At 45.9% G+C, this 21897-nt stretch overlaps 1 protein-coding gene across 1 annotated transcript in view; it reads left to right on the forward strand.

Moving 5' to 3' along the window:
* Window positions 1–5989: 5989 nt before the first annotated feature.
* The window catches only part of DUSP3 (dual specificity phosphatase 3), a 57938-nt gene continuing 42030 nt past the window's right edge, over window positions 5990–21897 (forward strand). The window contains exon 1 of the mRNA XM_066587610.1: window positions 5990–6120. Within this exon, the coding sequence (XP_066443707.1) occupies window positions 5999–6120 (122 nt within the window). The 5' untranslated portion in view covers window positions 5990–5998. The remainder of the gene's footprint in view (window positions 6121–21897) is intronic.

The raw sequence follows: 21897 nt of genomic DNA on the forward strand, positions 1-21897 counted from the left end.
ATGGCCCAGTTTTCTTCCTTCTCATTGGTGGAGCCTCTATGACTGGAGGATAGATAAATATCACACTTGTCAAATATGCACAGTTGAATTATCATGACCCAGCTCTTCTCAGAATGGAGAAGTGTGATCACAGGGTAGCTAAGAAAACATCAACAAGAATTTCAATACACCCTAAATTTAGTCATGAAGTTTACACAAGGGACCATTAGTAGAGTCTTAACAGTGTACATGAAAATCTGTTAAAGTGTTGGTTCCCCTAACATACTGATACAGTAGCTCTGATATGAAAAGTACCCTTCTTATGCTCGTATCTGGATATACTTGAATGTATTGCTTTAAGCTATTGCACCCACTGAACGTCACGCTGAACTGAGAAGCACCTTGTGGTCCACCCAGCCATAGTATGTGTGTGTGTGTGTGTGTGTATATATATATATATATATATATATATATATTGTACAAGGGGATGACTCTGCCTCTTTAAGACCTTGATAGCGCCACTTATATGCTTCTCCTTCCCTTGGTGTATCTTTCCTCTGTGCACTGTATACATGATGGTGTACTGCTACTATAGCGCCAAAGGGTCCTAAATAGAGATGAGCGAGTATACTCGGTAAGGGCAATTGCTCGAGCGAGCATTGCCTTTATCGAGTACCTGCTCGCTCGAGATGAAACGTTCGGGTGCCGGCGGCGGGCACGGAGCTGCGGGGTAGAGCGGAGCGGAACGGAGGGGAGATCTCTCCCTCCCTCTCTCCCCCCTGCTCCCTCCTGCTGACAGCCGCTACTCACCGCTCCCCCGTAACGGCACCCGAACGTTTCATCTTGAGCGGGCAGGTGCTCGATAAAGGCAATGCTCGCTCGAGCAATTGCCTTGACCGAGTATACTCACACATCTCTAGTCCTAAAGCTCTTAGAAGAAGTACTGTAATTGCTGAGGCTGGTCCTGGGCAGAAGGAGTTCCAGGCTGGAGAGGAAGTGGTTGGACAGCGTGTTTCTGAGAAAGACTATGTTAAGCTGAAGGGAAACAATGTCCATCTAGTTCAACCTGTTTTCACCCCCCATTGTTGATCCAGAGGAAGGCAAAAAAAAAAAACAATGAGGCAAGGCCAATGAGCCCCCTTGGGGGAAAAAATTCCTTCCCGACTCCATAACATCAGTCAGAATAATCCCTGGATCGACGTTTGATAGTTCCTACCTGACTAAAGCATGCCGCAATTTTTCTCTCACAAGATTGCATCAGAGAAAACATCGTTAATGTGAAGGAACCCATTGGAAACCATGGGCTTCACATACGTGCGTTTTCTCGCGCTATTACATTGTGACAAAATCATGCGATTTTGTTGCCTGTGTGAAAACAGCCTTATGAGATCTGCAGGTTTCGGCTTCCCAGTTTATATCCAGATAGTTAAAGTCCCCCATAACAATTACCTTATTTTGATTTGCTGCTTCATCCATTTTTTTCAATAATAGATTTTCAGTGACTTCTGTCATATTTGGTGGCCTATAGAAAACCCCTATGAGGATTTTATAGTATATCCTTCCATGTATTTCCACCTATAGAAACTCCACATGTTCATCTCCCTCCCATAATGCGGGCTTTAAACAGGATTTTACATAAGGACAAACCCTTCCCTCTTTCTGCTTTTTATGATCCCTTCTGAACAGACTATAAGTTCGCCGTCACAGCTTTCATCCAACTAGGTGTCCGTTATTCCCACTATGTCTTAGTTTTCTTCAGACATTATTCCTTCTAGTTTGTCTACCTTATTGGTCAGCCTTCTAGCATTAGACAGCAGACAGTCATCATGTAGAAGGCTTTGGTTATTTTTTATATTACGTGTATCCCTACTAACTGTTCTGCCAGTTCTAACTGTACTAACCCCTCCCACCACTCCGCCACAGTAAAGAAAATAATTGATTGCACCCACTATCTCAGCGGTACTGTCGCCCATCCACCTGCACCTTACAAGCACAAAGTTTTAAACAATGCCTGAACTCCTGTTTCACTGGGATACTAAATACTGTAATAAACCACAATGGCTCATCACCATTTAAGAACCTCCATTATGGAAGTATAGAAAGCACACGCCACAGCAATTTTTGCTTCTATTGGCCATGCCTGTTAAAAGCCTAATTATAACCTTGAGACAATCTAGTGTTCTCAGCCTGAGTGGCTTGATGCAGTGATACAAATAATGCCCTTCAATTGTTTCATATAATAGCACTTGAAACACTGTGTCTGGATATTAATGCCACTTAGTAACTAGTGGTGCCACAACTCAGCAATTCATTGTTGTGCCATGGACAGTAGGCGGAATATTAGCAGCACTGGGATGGCATGGGGTTGAAAAGACAAGGGGCCTGTGAGGCTGAGGTAGCTCCTATACTACCCATGTTATACTACAAATAAGCCATACCTACCTCTGAGAGTTTCCCCTTTAACCCCCTTAAGGATGTGACCAAGTTTGGTAGTAAAGGACTTTTTGGAGATTTTCATCTCCACTTTTCAAGAGCCATAACTTTTTTATTCTTCTGTCCACATAGCTGTATGGGTGCTTGTTCACTGCAGGGCGAGCTGTAGATGTTATTGATACCATTTTTGGTACATATAATGTATTGTGTAACTTTTATTAATAATTTTTTGGGGCAAGGTTAAAAAAAAAAATTCTGCTACTGTTTTTGGGGGATTTTCTGTACAGCATTCACTATGTGGTATAAATGACATAGTAACTTTTTTTGTAAGTCACCGCAATTATGACGACACCAAAATTATACAATTTTTTAGGTCTATTCACTTTTTTTTTACAATAAAAACCCTTTTTTTTGGAAAATAATTCATTTCAGACATTGCTGCAATCAAAAACTGTTTTGTCAGCAGCACCTCAATAATCCCATGTGGGAGAGCATATGAAAATATGCATACCCACTCTACTATGGATGTGGACCTCCAAATCCAAGAATGTCACAGTCCAAAAAATACAAATGTAGAGCAGCATTTGAGGTGTGCAAAAAAGAGACGATAGGCCGCCTGCACACGAGTGGAAATCCCGCCGCGGGATTTCCCGCGGGATTTCCGCCGCTGAAAGTTTGCATAGGAGTGCATTAAAATACACACTCCTATGCAGACGAAATCTCGCGCGGCAAACAAACCGCGGCATGTCCTAATTTTCTGCGGGGCACGCACTCACCCGGCCGCCGGCTCCGGTCTGCGCATGCACCGGCTGCGCGGCAGCCGGCACATGAAAGAGCCGGGGCCGCCAGGCGCGGGTGAGTACGCGCTCGTCCCTGCAGGCGCTCGGGTCGGATCGCGCGGCGAGAATTCTCGCTGCCGGATCCGACCCGCTCGTCTGCAGGCGGCCATACTCACATCTTTCTTTATTCAATTTCCACTAAAACCACGGCAACGTTTCAACAGCCATCTGCGGTCTTTATCAAGCACATATACACAGATAGACACAAGCAATGAATAACAAACAAACGTCAATTACAAAACCACCTACTCTCACCAGATGTGTCAACAGATGTGCTCAGGGCTGGTTTCAAGTGGGTGCCACAGGATGCCATTATTGGGTATATCCATGGGAAGTCTAGGAGTCCATGCAGCTGCTGTGTGATCCCAGCATCCGTGCTAATGCAATGCGCATGCGTGAGACTCAATGCAGATACTGCGAGACTTGCTGACACGTGCTTGTGTCTATCTGTGTATATGTGCTTGATAAAGACCGCAGATGGCGGTTGAAACGTTGCCGTGGTTTTAGTGGAAATTGAATAAAGAAATATATCCTTTTTGTGAGTATCGTCTCTTTTTTGCACACCTCAAATGCTGCTCTTGTAATGGTAACCTTTTCGGGGAAGATATGATTTTTTGGCGGAAAACTGTGCAAAGATGGGGCTTTTTTTCAATATTTTTAATATGGATTTTTTACTTTTTTTCACCTTTTTTTATGTCTTTGTAAGGAACTTGAACCTGCAATCTTATGATCACTCTATTCATTTACATTGAAAAAAACCATGACAGACCCGGAGGGCATTGACTGGTGACTGGTGCCTGGTTGCCATGGCAACCCAACAGCCCTCCGTGATTGCATAGCAGATTTTCCTCCTTTGTTAACTCCATGTATGTTCCGGCCAACTTTGATCACAGCATGTAAAAGATTAACGGTGGGGATCAGTATTCTTCACAGCTGACTCCTGCAGCAGGATCAACTCCTGAGCCCGTGTCAGCCATATGCTGTACATGTATGGTATTTTAAGGAAACCCCTTCCCTCCCATATCTTGCATTAAGGATGGGTTCAAATGTGGTGTCAATATATGCCATAACCAAATCCAGCACAAAAATCCACATCTTACATTAGATCCCCCTCTTTGTCATTCAGAGGAGCAAATCTGCAGACAAATCCACAAGCAAGACGTGGATTTCGTGGCATATTGTTTGAATCCTACTTTTCGCCATGTGGGAATACACTCTTAGACTTTTGTCATATTGTTTTGATATGCCTTTTTTGTACCACACCAATGGCAAGAATGGGGATACCAAGAATGGGGGCCATTCGTATGACTGGATCAACATTAGTGAAGCCAATTGGGCAAAACATTTGGTGGGTACTCAATTTCAACCCCGATTTCAGCATAGAGCAGATGAGAGTTATTATACTGAAGGGTAAGTTCAAGTTGCAGTGTCACAGAAGAATTTGGGAGTACAAATTTATTGCCATGTTTGATACCCTCAAGAATGGAATGAACCTCAGCCTGGGATTCTTGCATAAGTGGAAAATCAAGAGGGATGTCCTCCTCCCATTTTTTTTATTCTTTAAAACTTTATAAAACTCTGTGTGTGAACATTTGTATTTCAATTAAGAGGGGAGTCCTCTCTGCATTTGTATATTATATATGTGCCCCATCCAAACCAGTTCCATTCTAGCCTGATGAAGGATCAAGGAAGAACCTATACCTCTTTTAATGCACCCTAAGACTTTATTTGCCTTTGCAGCAGCTGACTGGCATTGGTTACTCCAGTTTAGCCTACAGTCCACTAGTACCCCCAGGTCTCCTTCTATGTCACTTTTCCCTAGCAGTACCCCATTTAGTGTATATTGGTGACATCCGTTCCTCCTGCCCATGTGCATAACCTTACATTTATTAACATTGAACTTCATTTGCCATTTTCCTGCCCAAGCCTCCAGCTTATCCAGGTCCGTTTGTAGCCGCACATTGTCCTCCGTTGCATTAATTATATTGTATAATCTGCAAATATTGATATTTTGCTGTGCCGCCCCTCTATCAGGTCGTTGATAAATATGTTGAACAGAGTGGGGCCTAATACTGAGCCCTGTGGTGCCGTAAAAAAATTAAAATGGTTAATTAAGGAGTTTTAGATGTGTTCTTCTTCCTGCGCAATTCCACAGTGTTTCACGCGTCTCCAGGCGTATCGTGCGTTCATTCGCACATCCCCATTGACTCCTACAGGGACTTTTGGTGCGCAGATGTGCATGAAAATAGAGGATGCTGTTGGTTTTTGCACTACTTCAATGTGCCAAAAAATTGCGCACTTGTGAACGCAGCCATTGAAAGCGATAGGTTCCATCCTCTGCGTATTGTACGCGCGTACGCCGTGTCATGCTGGGCTGGCGGCCACAACATGGCGGCCTCAGGTCTGTGCAGAACCTCCGGCTGGACATTCTGGGACAGAAACTACGGGAAGTGAAGGTGCAGGCAGCGCTTCTTCTTCAGCCCAGCAGCCGGGCGGCCCCCATTATAGTCAGCGGGATTCGTTCACCTTCCCTCTGAGGGCTCCACCCTGCTGGCACTGAAGGAAGCCCCTGCGCTGCCGTGCGCCGGGCCCCCCTCGCTGGAGACTAGTGCCGTGTCCCCGGCAGCGCAGGGGTTACGAGCAGCAGCTTCCGGCGCTCAGGCAGCCGCTGCCTCCCCCCGTTCCCCGCACGGAGCCGGCTCGTTCACAGGCGGCCCACGTGCTCAGGGCGGGTCACAGGCCGCGCCATGTCGGACTATGAGATCTCCGTGCAGGCTCTCAATGAGCTGCTGGCCAACGATGGCGGCTTCTACAGCCTCCCCTCCCAGCACTTCAACGAGGTCTTCCCCCGGATCTACGTGGGCAACGCGTGAGTTACTGCTGCCTGCAGCGGGGCGTCCGGGGCTGGATGTGTATGTGTGGCACCTGCTGCCGGGCACTGCCTACACGTATGTATGTGTATGGCACCTGCTTTTGCCGGGCACTGCTAGAATGTATATACGTGGTACCTGCTGCTGCCGGGCACTGCCTGAATGTGTACATATGGCACCTGCTGCCGGGCACTGCCTGAATGTGTACATATGGCACCTGCTGCCGGGCACTGCCTATATGTATGTATGTGGCACCTGCTGCTGCCGGGCACTGCCTGAATGTGTATATATGGCACCTGCTGCCGGGCACTGCCTATATGTATGTATGTGGCACCTGCTGCTGCCGGGCACTGCCTGAATGTATATATATGGCACCTGCTGCCGGGCACTGCCTATATGTATGTATGTGGCACCTGCTGCTGCCGGGCACTGCCTACATGTATGCATGTGTGTGGCACCTGCTGCAGCCGGGCACTGCCTACATGTATGGATGTGGCACCTGCTGCTGCCGGGCACTGCCTACATGTATGGATGTGGCACCTGCTGCTGCCGGGCACTGCCTACATGTATGGATGTGCGTGGCACCTGCTGCGGCCGGGCACTGCCTACATGTATGGATGTGCCTGGCACCTGCTGCGGCCGGGCACTGCCTACATGTATGGATGTGCCTGGCACCTGCTGCGGCCGGGCACTGCCTACATGTATGGATGTGCCTGGCACCTGCTGCGGCCGGGCACTGCCTACATGTATGGATGTGCGTGGCACCTGCTGCGGCCGGGCACTGCCTACATGTATGGATGTGCGTGGCACCTGCTGCGGCCAGGCACTGCCTACATGTATGGATGTGCGTGGCACCTGCTGCGGCCAGGCACTGCCTACATGTATGGATGTGCGTGGCACCTGCTGCGGCCGGGCACTGCCTACATGTATATGGGTTGTATGTAGCATTGTGCTGGCAGGACTCACTGTGCTATCTACAATGGGGGGTTAATACTTCTGCACGCTATATCTCATAGTGGTGGGTCGCTTTTGAAGGACTATTAGGAGTTTCAGGGCACCCGCCTCCCTCCAGCGCCATAAATGAAGTTTCTATTGATGACCTATCTTCGAGATAAATAGATGATTGATCGGGGTCCACCTCTGCAGACAGTAGTGGTAGCAGATAGCGCTATCCGTATTGTAGTGGCCCGATTTGGTACTGCAGGTACAGCTCCCATTCAATAAGAACTGTGCATGTAGTGCCAAAACCTGGCCTCTGCAATGTTGACAGTGCTGTCTGCTTCCAGCACTCTTCACACCGAGGGCGGATCCTGGGGATCACCTATCCTGAGGATACGTCATCCATAGTAAAAGACCTGGGGAAGCCCTTTAGGCCTCATGTCCACGGGGAAAATCAGGCCCGCCGCAGATTCTTCATGCAGAATCCCGCAGGGGGTCCCTCTTTTCCCGCGGACATAAGGCCTGAAAAGAAGAATTACCTACCTGTCCGGACGCTGCAGATCTGCCCTCTATCGCGGCCGGATCTTCTTTCTTCAGCCCGGCGGATGTGCTTATGCGCCGTGCACTTTTTTTTGTGAACTCCCGCGCCGGAGAGCAGGAATTCAGCTGTGGGTGTGCCGCGGATCCGGACGGCTTCCATAGGCTTCAATAGAAGCCTGCGGGAGACCCGCAGAAAATGGAGCATGCTGCGGGGGATTTCCCGCACACGCAATCCGCGCCTCAGGGGAAAATGACATCCGCAGGTATTTACCCTGCGGGTGTCCAATGCATCCCTATGGGGCGCGGATCACGCTGCGGGAGAAATGCTGCGGATTTTAAATGTTATTTTGCCGTGGGCATGAGGCCTTAAGGGTTAATAAATGGAAACCTTGTATAGCACATACAACATGGCTGTGAGGGAGGGGACATTACATATGTGGACCACTTGGGGATTTCTGCAGTAACGGCAAGTTGTCTGTGTTGTGAGTCTTCCACACAGCAGTGCGGTCTCTGGACCGTCACGCCAGTCTATACATTGTATGGTGGCTGTCATAGTCATCAATCACATGACCGCTGCAGATGCAGTGATGGACTAGAGGCAGCTTCACAAGGGGTGTAATGTTTGTGGCGTCTCTTACACAATCCCCTTGCCTTATTTGAAATGTTGAAGAACTCCTTTAAAAGTTTAGCAACTTTATAAGTCTTGCAGTATGTTTGAGGGTGTGCCCACTCCTCTATTCACACCCAAGGTCAAAGTAAAAACCGATGGGACCCCAACCGATGTATGTTTTCACCCAGGAGGTGAATAAACTTTTAGTCTGCAGAATACACCTGCTGGGAAGGGGTTAAAGAATATCTGCTGTGCTGCATTAGTAATCTAGAAGTTCCACAATGTGTTCTCTGACTGTTACACTATCACTAAGGTTACAATGTTGCACTGTTTAACTCTATGACGGCTCTTGAGTCTTTACTGGAACACAGGACCCCAGGATAGAACCAATCCCCTCGGCCTGTGTCTGTTTCATTGGGAGGGGGAATAAGCCATCAGCTCACCTCTCCTCTGATAGCGGCTTATCTCTAATACAAACTAAGGATCAGGCGTGCTGAAATCTGACATCCCTCCACATTAGATCATCAGCTGATATTTGAGGTGTTCCTCCTGATGTGAGCGCTATGCATAAATTTCAGTGCTAACAAAAAGTTCCCGTGGTCATAGCAACCGCTTCTAGCACTTATTTAGGTATCTAAACGGCCCTGGTAACATTCCAGCTGTATCTGTGAAGCCCAGGACTTGTCCCCTCTCCACAGCATAGCGGGTATGTCTGATCGGTGGGAGTCTAACCGCTGGGACCCCCATTGATGGTAAGAACAGTGTTTGAGCATCGCACTGTAGCTACATTCATCACTATGGGACTGCTGAAGACAAGCCAAGAACAATGCCTGGCAATCTCCGTCAGAGGTAAATGCAATGGCAGCGCCAATGTTTAAACCCTCCTCCATTCATATGGGCAGTACAAGACCCTTGTTCTTCTGATTGGTCGGACCTTCACCAATCGGACACTTAGTTTTTAATCTTGGGACAGCCCATGTCTTCCTGTTCTTCTATTGGAAGGATATAGCAGCCCCTTCATTCTAAGGATCAGCGGGGGTCCGGACAGTTCTAGCATATTCCATTATTATGTATAATGGGAGAACCCTTTTAAAATGAGTCTATTGGGTAGTCGTATATCGGATGAGCTGATATGGGAAAGGAAAGGGAATGAAGAAATGTCTGAGTGTAACAAAATATGAAGGGGGGGGGAGGGGGAGGGGAACAACTTAGTATGAATTTCCATACAAACTTGTCAAAAGTAAGGCTGGTGCCTGATTGTTGTGTGAAACTGGCGCTCGGTTCCATCCTGGGTTCTGTTCTCCATGCAGCAATCGCAGCGCTGTTTTCTCCAGTGTATAAAGACTGGCAGAGACCGTAGAGGTCTCCTCACCCTATTGTGCCATCCAGGGTCTGTGTTACATAGGGCTGATTTTGCAAAACTGCAATGTGAAACTTGCCTTACAGTTACCATAAATTCACTTATGCCCCTTTTACACCAGCTGATTCTCATTGGAGCGGGTGGGTGATGTCACGCTAGTTGTTCGCGCAGAATGTTTAGACGGGAGGATCATCGCTGAGAATCGCTCGGTGCTCACATTCTATGTGTAGCCTCGAGCAGAGAAGTGCGCGAGCCGCTGTCGACTTTTTTTTTTTTTTAATGTAAGCTGAAACTGAGCAACAAACGATAGGTGCACGATGGCCCGCAGTTAGACGTAACTATTATGGTGCATTTTCTTTAATTTTTAATGACAATTGTTGCGTGTAAATGCAACTTAAGGCTCATTTACACACAATGATTTTCGCTCAGAATTAGTTTAAACGAGCAATTTTGATCGGTAATCGTTTCGTGTAAACGCCAAGCCGTTGTGCACTATTGGTTTGCTTGTCATTTTCCTTGCAAACGACTTGGGGGAAGGGTGATTGTTTGCCCAGCTAAACATGAGGACTCGCGCGGCGCTAGATGATGGCTTTTTCTTTGCACTAATGAAAAACCTTGTGCTAGAGATTCTTTGCATAAACACACCCCACCGGAGCAAACAACATATACAGTGTCTAATTGGCTAATGAGGGAAATGGCGAGGACTTCACACGGTTAGCTTTACATGTAAACGCTCAGTATTTGAAAGCAAAAAAGTCGTTAGCTTGTTTGTTTAAATGACAGTCGTTGCGTGTAAGTGGGCCTTTAAATGATCTGAACAGCAGCCACTAGAGTGACTAAAGGTGCATATAAACTCAAGGATGATCGCTGAAAAGATGGCTTTTGACCGATCATTTTGTATAAACTAATACTTGGTACTAATGCCTATTAGTACCAATTAGTAGCGTGTGAGACGCCGGGATCCGTATTCAGGGAACAGACCACCCACTGTTCTCTGAATACATTACCTTTGTTTTGCCATCGGGCTGACAGCCGAGACAACAAAATCAACCCTCCCTGGGCAGAACACAGCATGCGGTCCCTCTTATTAGCTGTTCTGCCGAATGATGGATTTCATGCCAAACTGAAAATCATTGTTCGGCAGAAAAGTGAAAGATGCACACATTTACTCACGATTATCTTGTGTGTTAATGAGCCTTAAGTCCAGCCTGTGATAAAGCAGCGCTCTCTCCCTCTCTTTCAGCAGGAAGTCACGGCCTGGTCTCAAACACTAATTTCTGCAATATTTCATGCAGCAAATCAAAAGTGGGAGTGATCACGGACGACTGACCGCCTGTGTAAACAAGGGAATTCGCAGTGTTCTGAGCGAGAAATCGTTCAATGGTCAGTCGTTGTGTTTAGTGAGGGATTCCTACCAATGGAGGTTGGTAACTGGAAAGATCCCCGGCTGCTCCACCTCCATTCACTTGGAACGACTCTCGCTCTTGTGCTGATGACAGTCGGCCGCTGTGAAGGAACCTGTAGAAGCTCGTATCTTGCTAAGAGAAGATTATGCGCTAATCTTGTAGTCTCTTATCATGTATCATTAGTTTGTAAACATTTGGTGGACCAACGCCAGGAGGAGAGTCGGTGTGATATCGGGTATTGCAGTCTAGCTTTCTAGCTACTCGTGACTGTAGTAGTTTCTCTTGTCTGCTTCCCATTTGCCCTAATTGTGCCTTTGTTTTCATTGTCATTTTAAAACATCCGTACAAATTAACTTAATGTTGGCCAAACCTACCAATATTGTCAGGATTGGCTAACCGCCTAATGTGTATATGGCCTCCGATGGCAGATGTCGGGGGCGAGAAGGATTTGTGTTTGCATTTCACATGCCTGCTCCCTTGGTTCTCTGGGAGATAAGTCACCGCTGCTAGAGGTGTCTGGCAGCAGATTAGGCATAGCTGAACCTGTGATTTTTCTACACACGTGAAATCTTGCATGTTCCAAAATGTAAAAGGGGGAGTGGCGGGAAACGCATGGTATGTGAGGGGGATGTAATTTTTTTTTGTTAGAGTTTTAGAGAGAAAAATTGCCCATGTGTAGAAACCCTTTGAAAATAATGGGTTCTTTACTTGGGCACGTTCCATCCATAGTGCATCCGTCAGAACTCGCAGGACTTTCTCGCCCCTGTAAATGCCCCCTTCATGCCCTCTCCTGATTCAGAGCATGCATGTGTATGTTGAAATTTAGCCCCAGAGGAAAGTAAGTTCATATGACACTGCGCCCATCAGCAGGCTTATGATCAGACGTGAGCTCTGCCACCAAACTATAAAGATGAGTGAAGCTACTCTTCTCGTACTTGCCTTGGCCTCCTTTGGATGTGATGTGATATATATTTATTAATGGGCTTTGTGGAAGAGTCATTGTTTTTGTCATTGGTTTTTATTCACCTTCTTTGGCCGCCTGCACACGAGCGGAAATCCCGCCACGGGATTTCCCGCGGGATTTCCGCCGCTAAAAGTTTGCATAGGAGTGCATTAAAATACGCACTCCTATGCAGATGGCCGTGGTTTGGCTGCGCAAAATCTCGCGCGGCAAACAAACCGCGGCATGTCCTAATTTTCTGCGGGGCACGCACTCACCCGGCCGCCGGCTCCGGTCTGCGCATGCGCCGGCTGCGCGGCAGCCGGCACATGAAAGAGCCGGGGCCGCCAAGCGCGGGTGAGTACGCGCTCGTCCCTGCAGGCGCTCGGGTCAGATCGCGCGGCGAGAATTCTCGCTGCCGGATCCGACCCGCTCGTCTGCAGGCGGCCTTTCTCTCTAGAACTTGAGAGCGCATGCTGTGTTTGCTGTCCATGGTGCTGTATTCTCCACGGGAACACTGATTTTATTGTATTCAGCTTGCAGCCCCCTGGCAGAACAAAGGAGCTGAATGCATGGAACAGACCACCTGCTGCTCTCTGCATACAGATTTCGGAGGCTCACTTGCATGCCAATGAAGGTGATAGGCTGCTAATGGACATTAGTGTCCATTAACTGGTTTTGAGCGATTGTTTTGCATAAACTATCTTTTGAACGATTATCTTTGTGTGTAAATGGGCCTTTACTCCATTCCAGAATCTGCCTTGCTTTCTTTGTGTCCAGGCAACAATTTCCATAGGCATTGAAAAAAAAAAAAGACCCATAAAGTTGAGCAATGCAGAAATTTTTTTTTTTTTTTTACTTGGCCCCAAATTGTACAATGCACCGTTTTTAAAATGCTACAAGAGATTTAAACCTAGACATGCAAGTGACTTTTTTGTGATAAGTTGCCCCTAAGGGGTTCCCACACACTTTCGTTTTTTTAACGCAAATGTTAGTGGGACTTTTTAATGTTCTAAACGCATCGCAAGTTCTTGCTTCACGATTTTTGTGTGATGCGTTTTTAACATTAGAAAACCCCATAGACATTCGCTTTAAAGTAACACAAGTGTGTGGGAGCCCTTACCCTTCATTTTTTTTTTACTTTGATATACCCATAGGTCATCCTTTTGATGTATGTATAGTGTCTTACAAAGACATTGGACTTGGAGAGGTAACTTAAATGTCATTACTAGAGATGAGCGAGCGTACTCGCTAAGGGCAAATACTCGAGCGAGTATTGCCTTTTGCGAGTACCTGCCTGCTCGTCTCAAAAGATTCGGGTGCCGGCGGGGGTGAGCGGTGAGGAGAGGGAGAGCAAGATCTCCCCGCTCTTACCCCCCCCCCCCCCCCCCCCCGTGCCGTCACCTGAAACTTTTGAGGCGGGCAGGCAGGTACTCGCAAGAGGCAATACTCGCTCGAGTATTTGCCCTTAGCGATTATGCTCGCTCATCTCTAGTCATTACCAGTTGCTCCGCGAGTGTAAGATGTTGGTTGGTAACTAAAGGAGTAGTTTGACTTGAGTGCGCATCTTTAGTGCAATCGCCCAGCGATAAATTTTCTTAACCAGCTCATGTGTTGCTCTCTATTGATTTGCCTATGAAATGCTCCCAACATATTGATTCAGCCAGACATTAATCTCAGCTAATTAATTCGCTTTCCCTTGGCTCTCCACCAGGAGCACTTTTTGAACTGTCAGTGATATACAATAGGTTAGGGCAAGCCAGTTGATTTTAAGAACACTGTGTTTTCGCTGATATTTAACCTATTCGTAACTGTTTCGGAGACTATCTGCAGACCATAGCTGTCCAGTATACGAGTAGTTGTAAAGGTTCTCTAGAAGTATATGAATATAGCTCTGGGTGGGCTCTAAGTACCTGATATTGGTCCTCTAGGAGTCTTATCGGAGACTTTGGCAGTGAAGATAATCGTAGAGGACTTGATGATAATATTGCCCTATGTGATATAGCAATTGAATGCTTTTTGCATGGACTCTTATGAAGCACTTTAGAGTCCCATGTAAATTTTCCAATGTGAAGACCACTACCTACTGTGTGTGAGCTGGAAATTGCAGATCCGCTGTGCCACACACAGGTTTGACTTGGGGCCAAATGCAGAGATGACACCTGAGGTACCCTAGTCTTCGCCCTTTAACCCCACCAGTCAAGATGAAGGTACCACTGCTGAGTCTTAGACCGATACTCTGAAAATAGTCTCATTAATGTGGTAGCAGAAGCTATTATAGACCAAGGCGCAGTACCTGAGAGTATGGAAGGACACTTAGTCAGATTATCCTGGGTCATGACAGGCAGCACAACTTCAGAATGTGGAACAAACCAAACGTGAGGACATGCAGAAGGGGTTCAAGGTGGTACAACAGGCCAGAGGTTGGAAGAGGCAGCAGAGGGAAGCATGGTTAGTATAACACGTTGGGGTCAGGAACTGGAGAATCCGGATGTACCCGAATAGCGGGTAGGATCAAAAGACCAGAAATTCAGGCATCATCCATAGGGGTTAATATAGCTAAGGGTACTATATAATTGGCAGGGGAAACATTAGCAATGTGTGCACTGGCCCTATTAAGAACACAGGCTTCTGCTTGCTGGGCCATTGTCAAGGACTGAGAGGACGCCAGAGGAGGAAGAGGGCATGTGCCGTGGCCACCAGGATAGATGAGCTAGCAGCTGTGACCTCAATATTTAACTATATCTTACACTAACCTGGTACTTGGTGGGACAGCTCCCAATGTATAGCCAGCTTAAAGGCGGACATGCCAATGAATGGTTCCCAGAGGGAGCCCCCTGACTCCCGTTCTGCTAGGCAAGATGGCCAATACCTGTTATATTGATGCAGAGAGAATCAAAAAGTGGCCACACGCCTCCATGGCTTTCTCCTTTTAAGGCTATGAGTGGCGTAAACAGCTGAGCAAATGGATTACGCATAATTGTCTAAAATCTCAGATGAGGTCTGAGCATCACATATGTGGGGTATGGCCACTTGGATGATTTTTTTTTCTTTCTTGTAGATGTCTTATTACTGGTTGGGACAAAAGATGGCGCCTCCTCCATTATGTGGTCTTCTATATACAGCAGAGAAAAAAGGAAAACATCCTAAATGAAATGTGTCCCTTTAATATGGCGCATTATCTTCTGCCAACTTTAGACTGGTGCTATGCTCGTAAGATCATACCTTATAATGTAGCCATCGGGAAGATATGCATGTTACTTAAAGGAGCTGCAGTTTTATACAATGGGTGGTCTTGCGGCTTGTTCTGGTCTGGGCTTTTGCCTACTCGTACCTTCACAACCCCTCCTTTTGCCGAAACATTTGAGCTGTAAATTCCAATCATTAGGCAAGGGTTGTGGATTACTGGGTGTTAAATGGCTCAGACCAGTGCAAGTTGCAAGGCCGCCCATAGTACAGATTGCAATTTTTGCCACTGTGTACCTGATTTTCAGGGAAACATGAGGTACATTTCTGCATATAGTCGTAGTGCTGGCAGTGGTTTAAGTGCCTTATGTGATTGATAGGCTTCCTTTAACCATATTGGTATGAACATAGTGGTGCACTTATTCACAGGCTTAAAGGGCTACTCTCATCTGATCCCTTGACCTTGACCTGTCTCATATCATCCCTTGACCTGCCTCATATCATCCCGCTGGCTGCCACATCCAGGCTCCTAAAGATGACTATTTTGGAAACGGACAAGCACCCTGCGCTACACTATTCTGCAACTTCCATAGAAGTGAATAGGAGTTATGCAAAGAGCATAGCACAGACAGCATGTGATATCTAGGCATGCAAATGGGAAGATGGTAAAACGCCTCTACAGCACCACCTATTGGAAGGCAACACTCCTGCAAGCAAAGATCAGACCCTTTAATGGGCCTTATTGCAATGACTGTGGAACATAAGCCAGTCTTTTGCAGAAGGTAAAGGTAACCATGTACAGATTGACTGTTTTAGGGTTTGTGCCCTTCATCAGTAGTGGCTGGCTAGGCAAGAGGCCTATGATGTAGGTCAGGAAAGGGTATGGTTTCTCCTTGGATAGAGCACCTAGTGAAGCTGTGCATGATGATCTGGGAAGATGGAACAATGCCTCTCAACCAGCAACCTACTGCACGCTGGTGGGGGGCAAAACTCCCCAAACTGTGTGTCTGTGTATGGCTCATCTTTTCCTTCTGGAGAAGATTGTCTTTGGCTCATATTCCCAGTCATTGTTACAAGGTGTATTGAAGAGTCTGACATTGACTTGTAGGAATGCTGCCGTCCACTAGGGGGTATATAGGCTTTGTTTAGTTTTTCTCATTTGCATAAATTTCCCAGAGGAGCCTGCATGGCTTTAGAAGTCTCTAGGTGCTCTCCTTGAGAAACCATACACCTCCTGACCTATATCTAGGCATGTTGTGGAAATGGCGTAGCTTGCTGTGCTACACTGTTTAACTCCCATTTACTTCTATGGGCTATACGAAAACTGCATAGGGCAGGGAGCAAGGCTGTTTCTGTAAAACTTGTCCTGGAGGCTACAGCCCGCAAGTTAAAGTAATGCAGGACAAGGTCAGAGACCCCTTGTTGTAGAGATGGATGCAGGTCCCACCTCTGGGACCACATGTGTGGCCTATCCTGTGGTTATACTTGAAATGGCAATATCCCTTTAACAATATGCTTCAAGTAAGAATGAGAACGAACTAGAAACTTAATCAATGTTTCCTATGTTAAACGCACATAAAGGCTGTCAGATAGTTGCTGCATAGAGTTTAATGGGGTACATAACCTCTATCATCATCATGAGCGATCTTACATGCTTGTGATGGACTGCTCGGATAGCTCTCATAGCCCGTTTCAAACAGATGATTACTTTGTAAGATCAAGTCCATCTTTCTAATACTCTACATTATAATTTCAAATGAATTTCTACAAGTGAAGAACTAAAACTCGGAGAGAATACTAAAGGAATTGTACCGAAATCGCAAGTTATCCCCCATCCACAGCGGCTGAAATAGTCTCACTGCCAAAACCCCCGCTAGGCCGGAGAACAGGGATCCCATGTCCTTCTCTGCCTGTCAATGCGGGGTTGCGTGCGAGGCTCCAATTAGTCTTAGACTTGTTGATTGGTGGGGATCTTACTTCCTGGACTTCCACAGATTCCAAGAACTGGAATCCTCGTTCCCCAGATGTCCTCACTTGCTGTACCCCCTGCAGTGAGAAGGAGACTAAGTGGAGTGATGGTCGTGTAAACATCTGCGCATGCTTAACATAGTATGTTATGTTTGGCCGAATGAAGACAATGTCCATGTAGTTCAGCCTGTTTGCTTGGCCATTGCTTCATTCATTCTAACATCACGGCAGACTAGGAGGTAACTTGTGATTCTGCTATAACCCCTTTAACCAGTGAATAGATCAAATCAAATACAAGACCAAGCCATGATCAAGTACTTGGTTAAAGGAGTCTTTATTTTTTAAGTTAACCTTCAACTACGTCCTTGGGGCATTTGGAATTGGTGAAGAACAATTCCTTAATTGGGATGTCAACCAATTAACCACTTCAGAGGCAGCTGCAAGGAACTTTGGAAAACCTGGCATCGAGGTCAGGCCAGACATCACATAATACCCTTGTCTGTTGCCTCTGTCCGTAGGGCACGTGCTTGACCCACCACATAAAGGGCCACATTCACACATACTGTAGCTTTCCTGTTCTCATACTATTCCAGTCATTCCCAAATTATTTAAGGCACCTTCCCCATTGGTAGGTGTCTGGGCAAAGGGTTCCTTGAGAATATGTATCTATCTTCTGTTTCATTCTCTGTTTACACCTTCTGTCTGATTACTCAGCTTTCCTGACCTCTGCCTGTCCTGACCTCAGCTTCTTGTATGGATTATACTTTACCTGAATGCTTGCTCTGACCTTTTGCCCAGTTACCTTATTGCATGAACGTTACTTGACCTTGACGTGTTATATGGACTATGCCCTTGCCTGTTCCATTGGTACTGTGCTCCGATGTCTTTTGACTCATCCAGGCCAGTTGCTTCCGTACTGAGACTACTTCTGGGGAAGTGACCTGAAAGTTTCCTGCAGCAAGGTCAAGATCCCTCTAAAAGGGAGTAGCCTAAAGTCAAATCAGTCAGTGGCACATTGAGTCCTCACCATCTGCATTACAGATTCCTCTCAATGGGCACCATGTAATGCTTCACTTTTCCTGTGGTGGCACTGCAGGGGAATTCAACACTTCCTGCCTGTCTCTCTCCAGATTGCAGTAATCTCTGGGAGTCTAAACAGCAGTATCTATAGTCCTATGGGGATCTGATTTATAGTCAAGGGATCTTTATAACAAGATGGATTGTCCAAAGTGAACTAGATCTTTAAAGGTTTTTTTTTTTTTAAGCAAAACCTATCCTCCTCACCAGGTTATCAATAGTCTAATCACCAGTCTCTGCCAATCAGGATCCCTGCCGATGAGCTGATCGCCCGACTCAGTGTCAGTGCAGTCCCATTGAAATTAAGGGGAGCTGAAGCGGCTATTACACTTATCTCAATGTTGGAGTCGGAAGTGACAAAAGTGTATTAGCTGGCATCAACATCCTTTGTTGAGTTCAATGGGAATTGGGCCGCCTAGGGCACTTTCGCCGCCACTTCCTATGCTGCACATCCGGCCCGCTAGACTACAATCAGCTTATCGCCAGGAGTGGCAGGTCACATGCAATAAACTATTGACGACCTATCCTGAGGATAGGTTATCAATAGTTTTTGCCTGGAAAACCCCTTTTAATTACACAATCCTTGAAAAAAAGAAAAAAAAAAAAAAAACCATAAAGAATACTAGCGCACAAAAAATGAAGTTGGTATCCCTTTAACAAGTTAGTATAAAAGGGCCTGATTTTGGCACAGTTATGTATTGTAGCCGGTAACCGCTAACTAACCATGTAAGGGTTTGTGCTTTCTTAATGAAAAGGAAAATCTCAAACATTCCAAGACATAATTGCACTAACGAGGGTAGAAGATAGCCAGAAGCCCAACAATGAGACATAGGACTGAATTATCTTCAAACTATTTCATACGGAGAAGAGAAAAATGGCAAAATCTGTAAGATGAGCAGCAAATCTTATTTTCTAAATTATGTGACTTCTGTAGGTTCATATAAACCGTTATCTTAATAAAAATAGATTTTCCAGTAGTTGCATAACTTGCCGGATACTTTTTGACTCGCTCATAAAGACGCTAAAAATAGCTTAATGAGGCATGAAGATGTAATCTGAGGCGTACATATGGAAATATGCAAAATCCAGATGCCCACTGTTTTTCTAAAGTGTCTAATAAAGAATAGGGATTTTTTTTTCTTGATTTTTTTTTTTTTTTTAACAGCAAAAACACAGCCAACCTATATGCAGATTTGTACATGGCAGGTACTCCAATTAACTGTCATCGTGCTACTCTTCTAAACTCTGTATATAGTTTCCTGAATGTGGGAAATGACATTATAGAACTTGTATAACAATAATAAAACCTCAACTTCTGATAAAATGCCAAACTGGTGCATCTTCATCCTGCCCACTCCCCCCCCCCCCCCCCTTTCCACCAACTGATATTCCAAACTGGTGCATCTTCATCCTGCCCACTCCCCCCCCCCCCCCCTTTCCACCAACTGATATTCCAAACTGGTGCATCTTCATCCTGCCCACTCCCCTCCCTTGAAACTGAAGGCTATGAAACTTGGAGGTCGAGTATTGTACTTGAAGAATTTTTTTTTTTAAACTTTTTTTTTTTTTTACAAATTGTTTTTATTGAAAATTTTCGACCAAATAACCTAGGTAAGACGATTCCTTCAATACTTTCAACATAAGTTGAATTACAACATGTGAGCATATCTACCTCTTAATTGGTTGTATAAGAAGGAGAGGGTAAGGATGGGGAGGGAATAAGAGCATGTAAAGAGGAGAGGACCTGAGTTAATGCTTGAAGAATTATCTGTTATCCTCCGTATCGATTCTAGTCCCAAGAGCTGGCAGCAAAGAAGTTTCCCCATCCAGGACACAAAGTTGCACAGTAGGAAGTGATCTCTTGAGGAGTTGGTTTAAGCTTAAGCAAAGTAGAAAAGCGTTTTAGAATACCCTTATTAGATTGCAAAGGCTAACCGGAGGAGGAATCTGAAGGCCACCATACACATCAGACCATTCCAGGCCACTGCACGGTATACGGAGCTGTGTGTTTCCAGCATGCAACAATTCTGCTCACAAACACAGTGGTTCCTTCACATCAGCTGATCATTGGTTGGGTCTGACATCCAGCACCCCCCAATCTGCTATGGATGACCTATTCATCAATGGTTGAATCCTGGGAAATCCCTTTTAATAGGAGCATATAGACATGGGTCTCCCTCTCTTGGTCAGAGTGGAGAGCCGCTGGAAAGCGCTCTGGTGGACTTAGTGTGACATAATATAATCAAGTATTGCATGGGTTCACATTCTTATTAAATAGGTCTTCCCCCACACTGAGTATTATTGTGTTGCGGAGTGGGTCCTAGTCTAGTGCTGAGGTCCCTTCAGTCTATATCGGTGGGAGTCCCAGTAGTCAGACTGAAGCAATCAAAAAGTTATGGCTAATGCTAGAGATTTCCCATTACTTCCTATGTTGGGAAACTCTTAATAGGTCATGTGTAATACTACATTCCCCTGTGGTGGGTCTCACCATGATATCAGCTATTCATGAGTTTTATGCGAGTCCTATCTTGTGCATGATGGGCTGCTGATGGAGCTATGCATGCCCCATGCTAGAGGGCAGTTATTTGTTTTTGGCCTTTTTGTCTAAAAAGTAAAATGAAATCTAGTTTAAAAATTTGACGTAATTCGACCGGTTCCAACAGTGGTTTTGCTGCAAATTTATGGTGTGGACTCTGCACTCCAAATCCACAGTAGGGTTATGAAAACTCCATCCAGATCAACAGAACAATTCCTCCCGGAAATCAAAACCTGCTGTTTTTCTAATCCACAGCGTGTTCATTACGTTGTGTAGATTGCTTGTTGCAACACTAAAGGTGAAACCCACATCAAGAGTCACATGTACGGGCACCTCATCTAGTAGGACTGTTCGGTGCGTAAGTACCCAACCGCCGCTGCAGCATCTATCAATCCTATGCTTCTACACAGGGGAGATAGTCAGTCTGTCAGATTTGGAGGTGGAGTGCGCTGGAGATCTCTTCCGGCCGCCCGCCTCCATTCACTGCCAGCAGTCACTCGGAGATTGAGCAACTCAGTAGTCATTCCATTTCAGCTCACTAAAACGGGACTAGCAGCAACTACTGAGCGATCTCCCACTCGGTACCCTGTTAGGGGCCTTCAGTTGCCCATAATCACTTGTTTAAACAGCTTTTCGAGGGACTACCGACCCGTGTAAAGGCACACTTGTACAGGCAGATATTGCAGTAGATTCAATGCGGCTTTGCCGAGAATTGAGTGATCTCTTTCTGCTCTGCCCGGACCAGCTCTAAATTGATAGGGGTTCCCAGAGAGAAGACTTTTCCCCAAGGATTCCCAGTGGTTAAAAGGTTGACAACTGCTGCCGTATAGCCTAATGTATCCGATTTAAATAGTCATCATTGTGAGTTGGTGGTGGCGACGTACCTAAATAAAACAAGATATTCAACCGATTTATTACGCTCTGCTACATTGTATCACATTTATCACCTAGTGGCTAATAGATATAAAAAAATGTTTGACACGTTCCACTCCCCTTTAACCCCCTCTCCCGAACCACCTCCCCCCACCCATGATGACAGTGAGGAATTGCATAGCTGCTCTTGTTATGCCTGAAAAATGAATACTTGACATTCTATTAACGTTCACATTCCTAATGATGATGGCGGAAAACTTGCAACGCTATGACACTGATTTTCTATGCCGGCACCCGCGGATATTTATAGGGCAGTCATAGAGGTTAAGTGACTTTTTTTT

This window comes from Eleutherodactylus coqui, chromosome 13 (genome assembly GCF_035609145.1).
Source record: "Eleutherodactylus coqui strain aEleCoq1 chromosome 13, aEleCoq1.hap1, whole genome shotgun sequence".
NCBI classification, from domain to species: domain Eukaryota; kingdom Metazoa; phylum Chordata; class Amphibia; order Anura; family Eleutherodactylidae; genus Eleutherodactylus; species Eleutherodactylus coqui.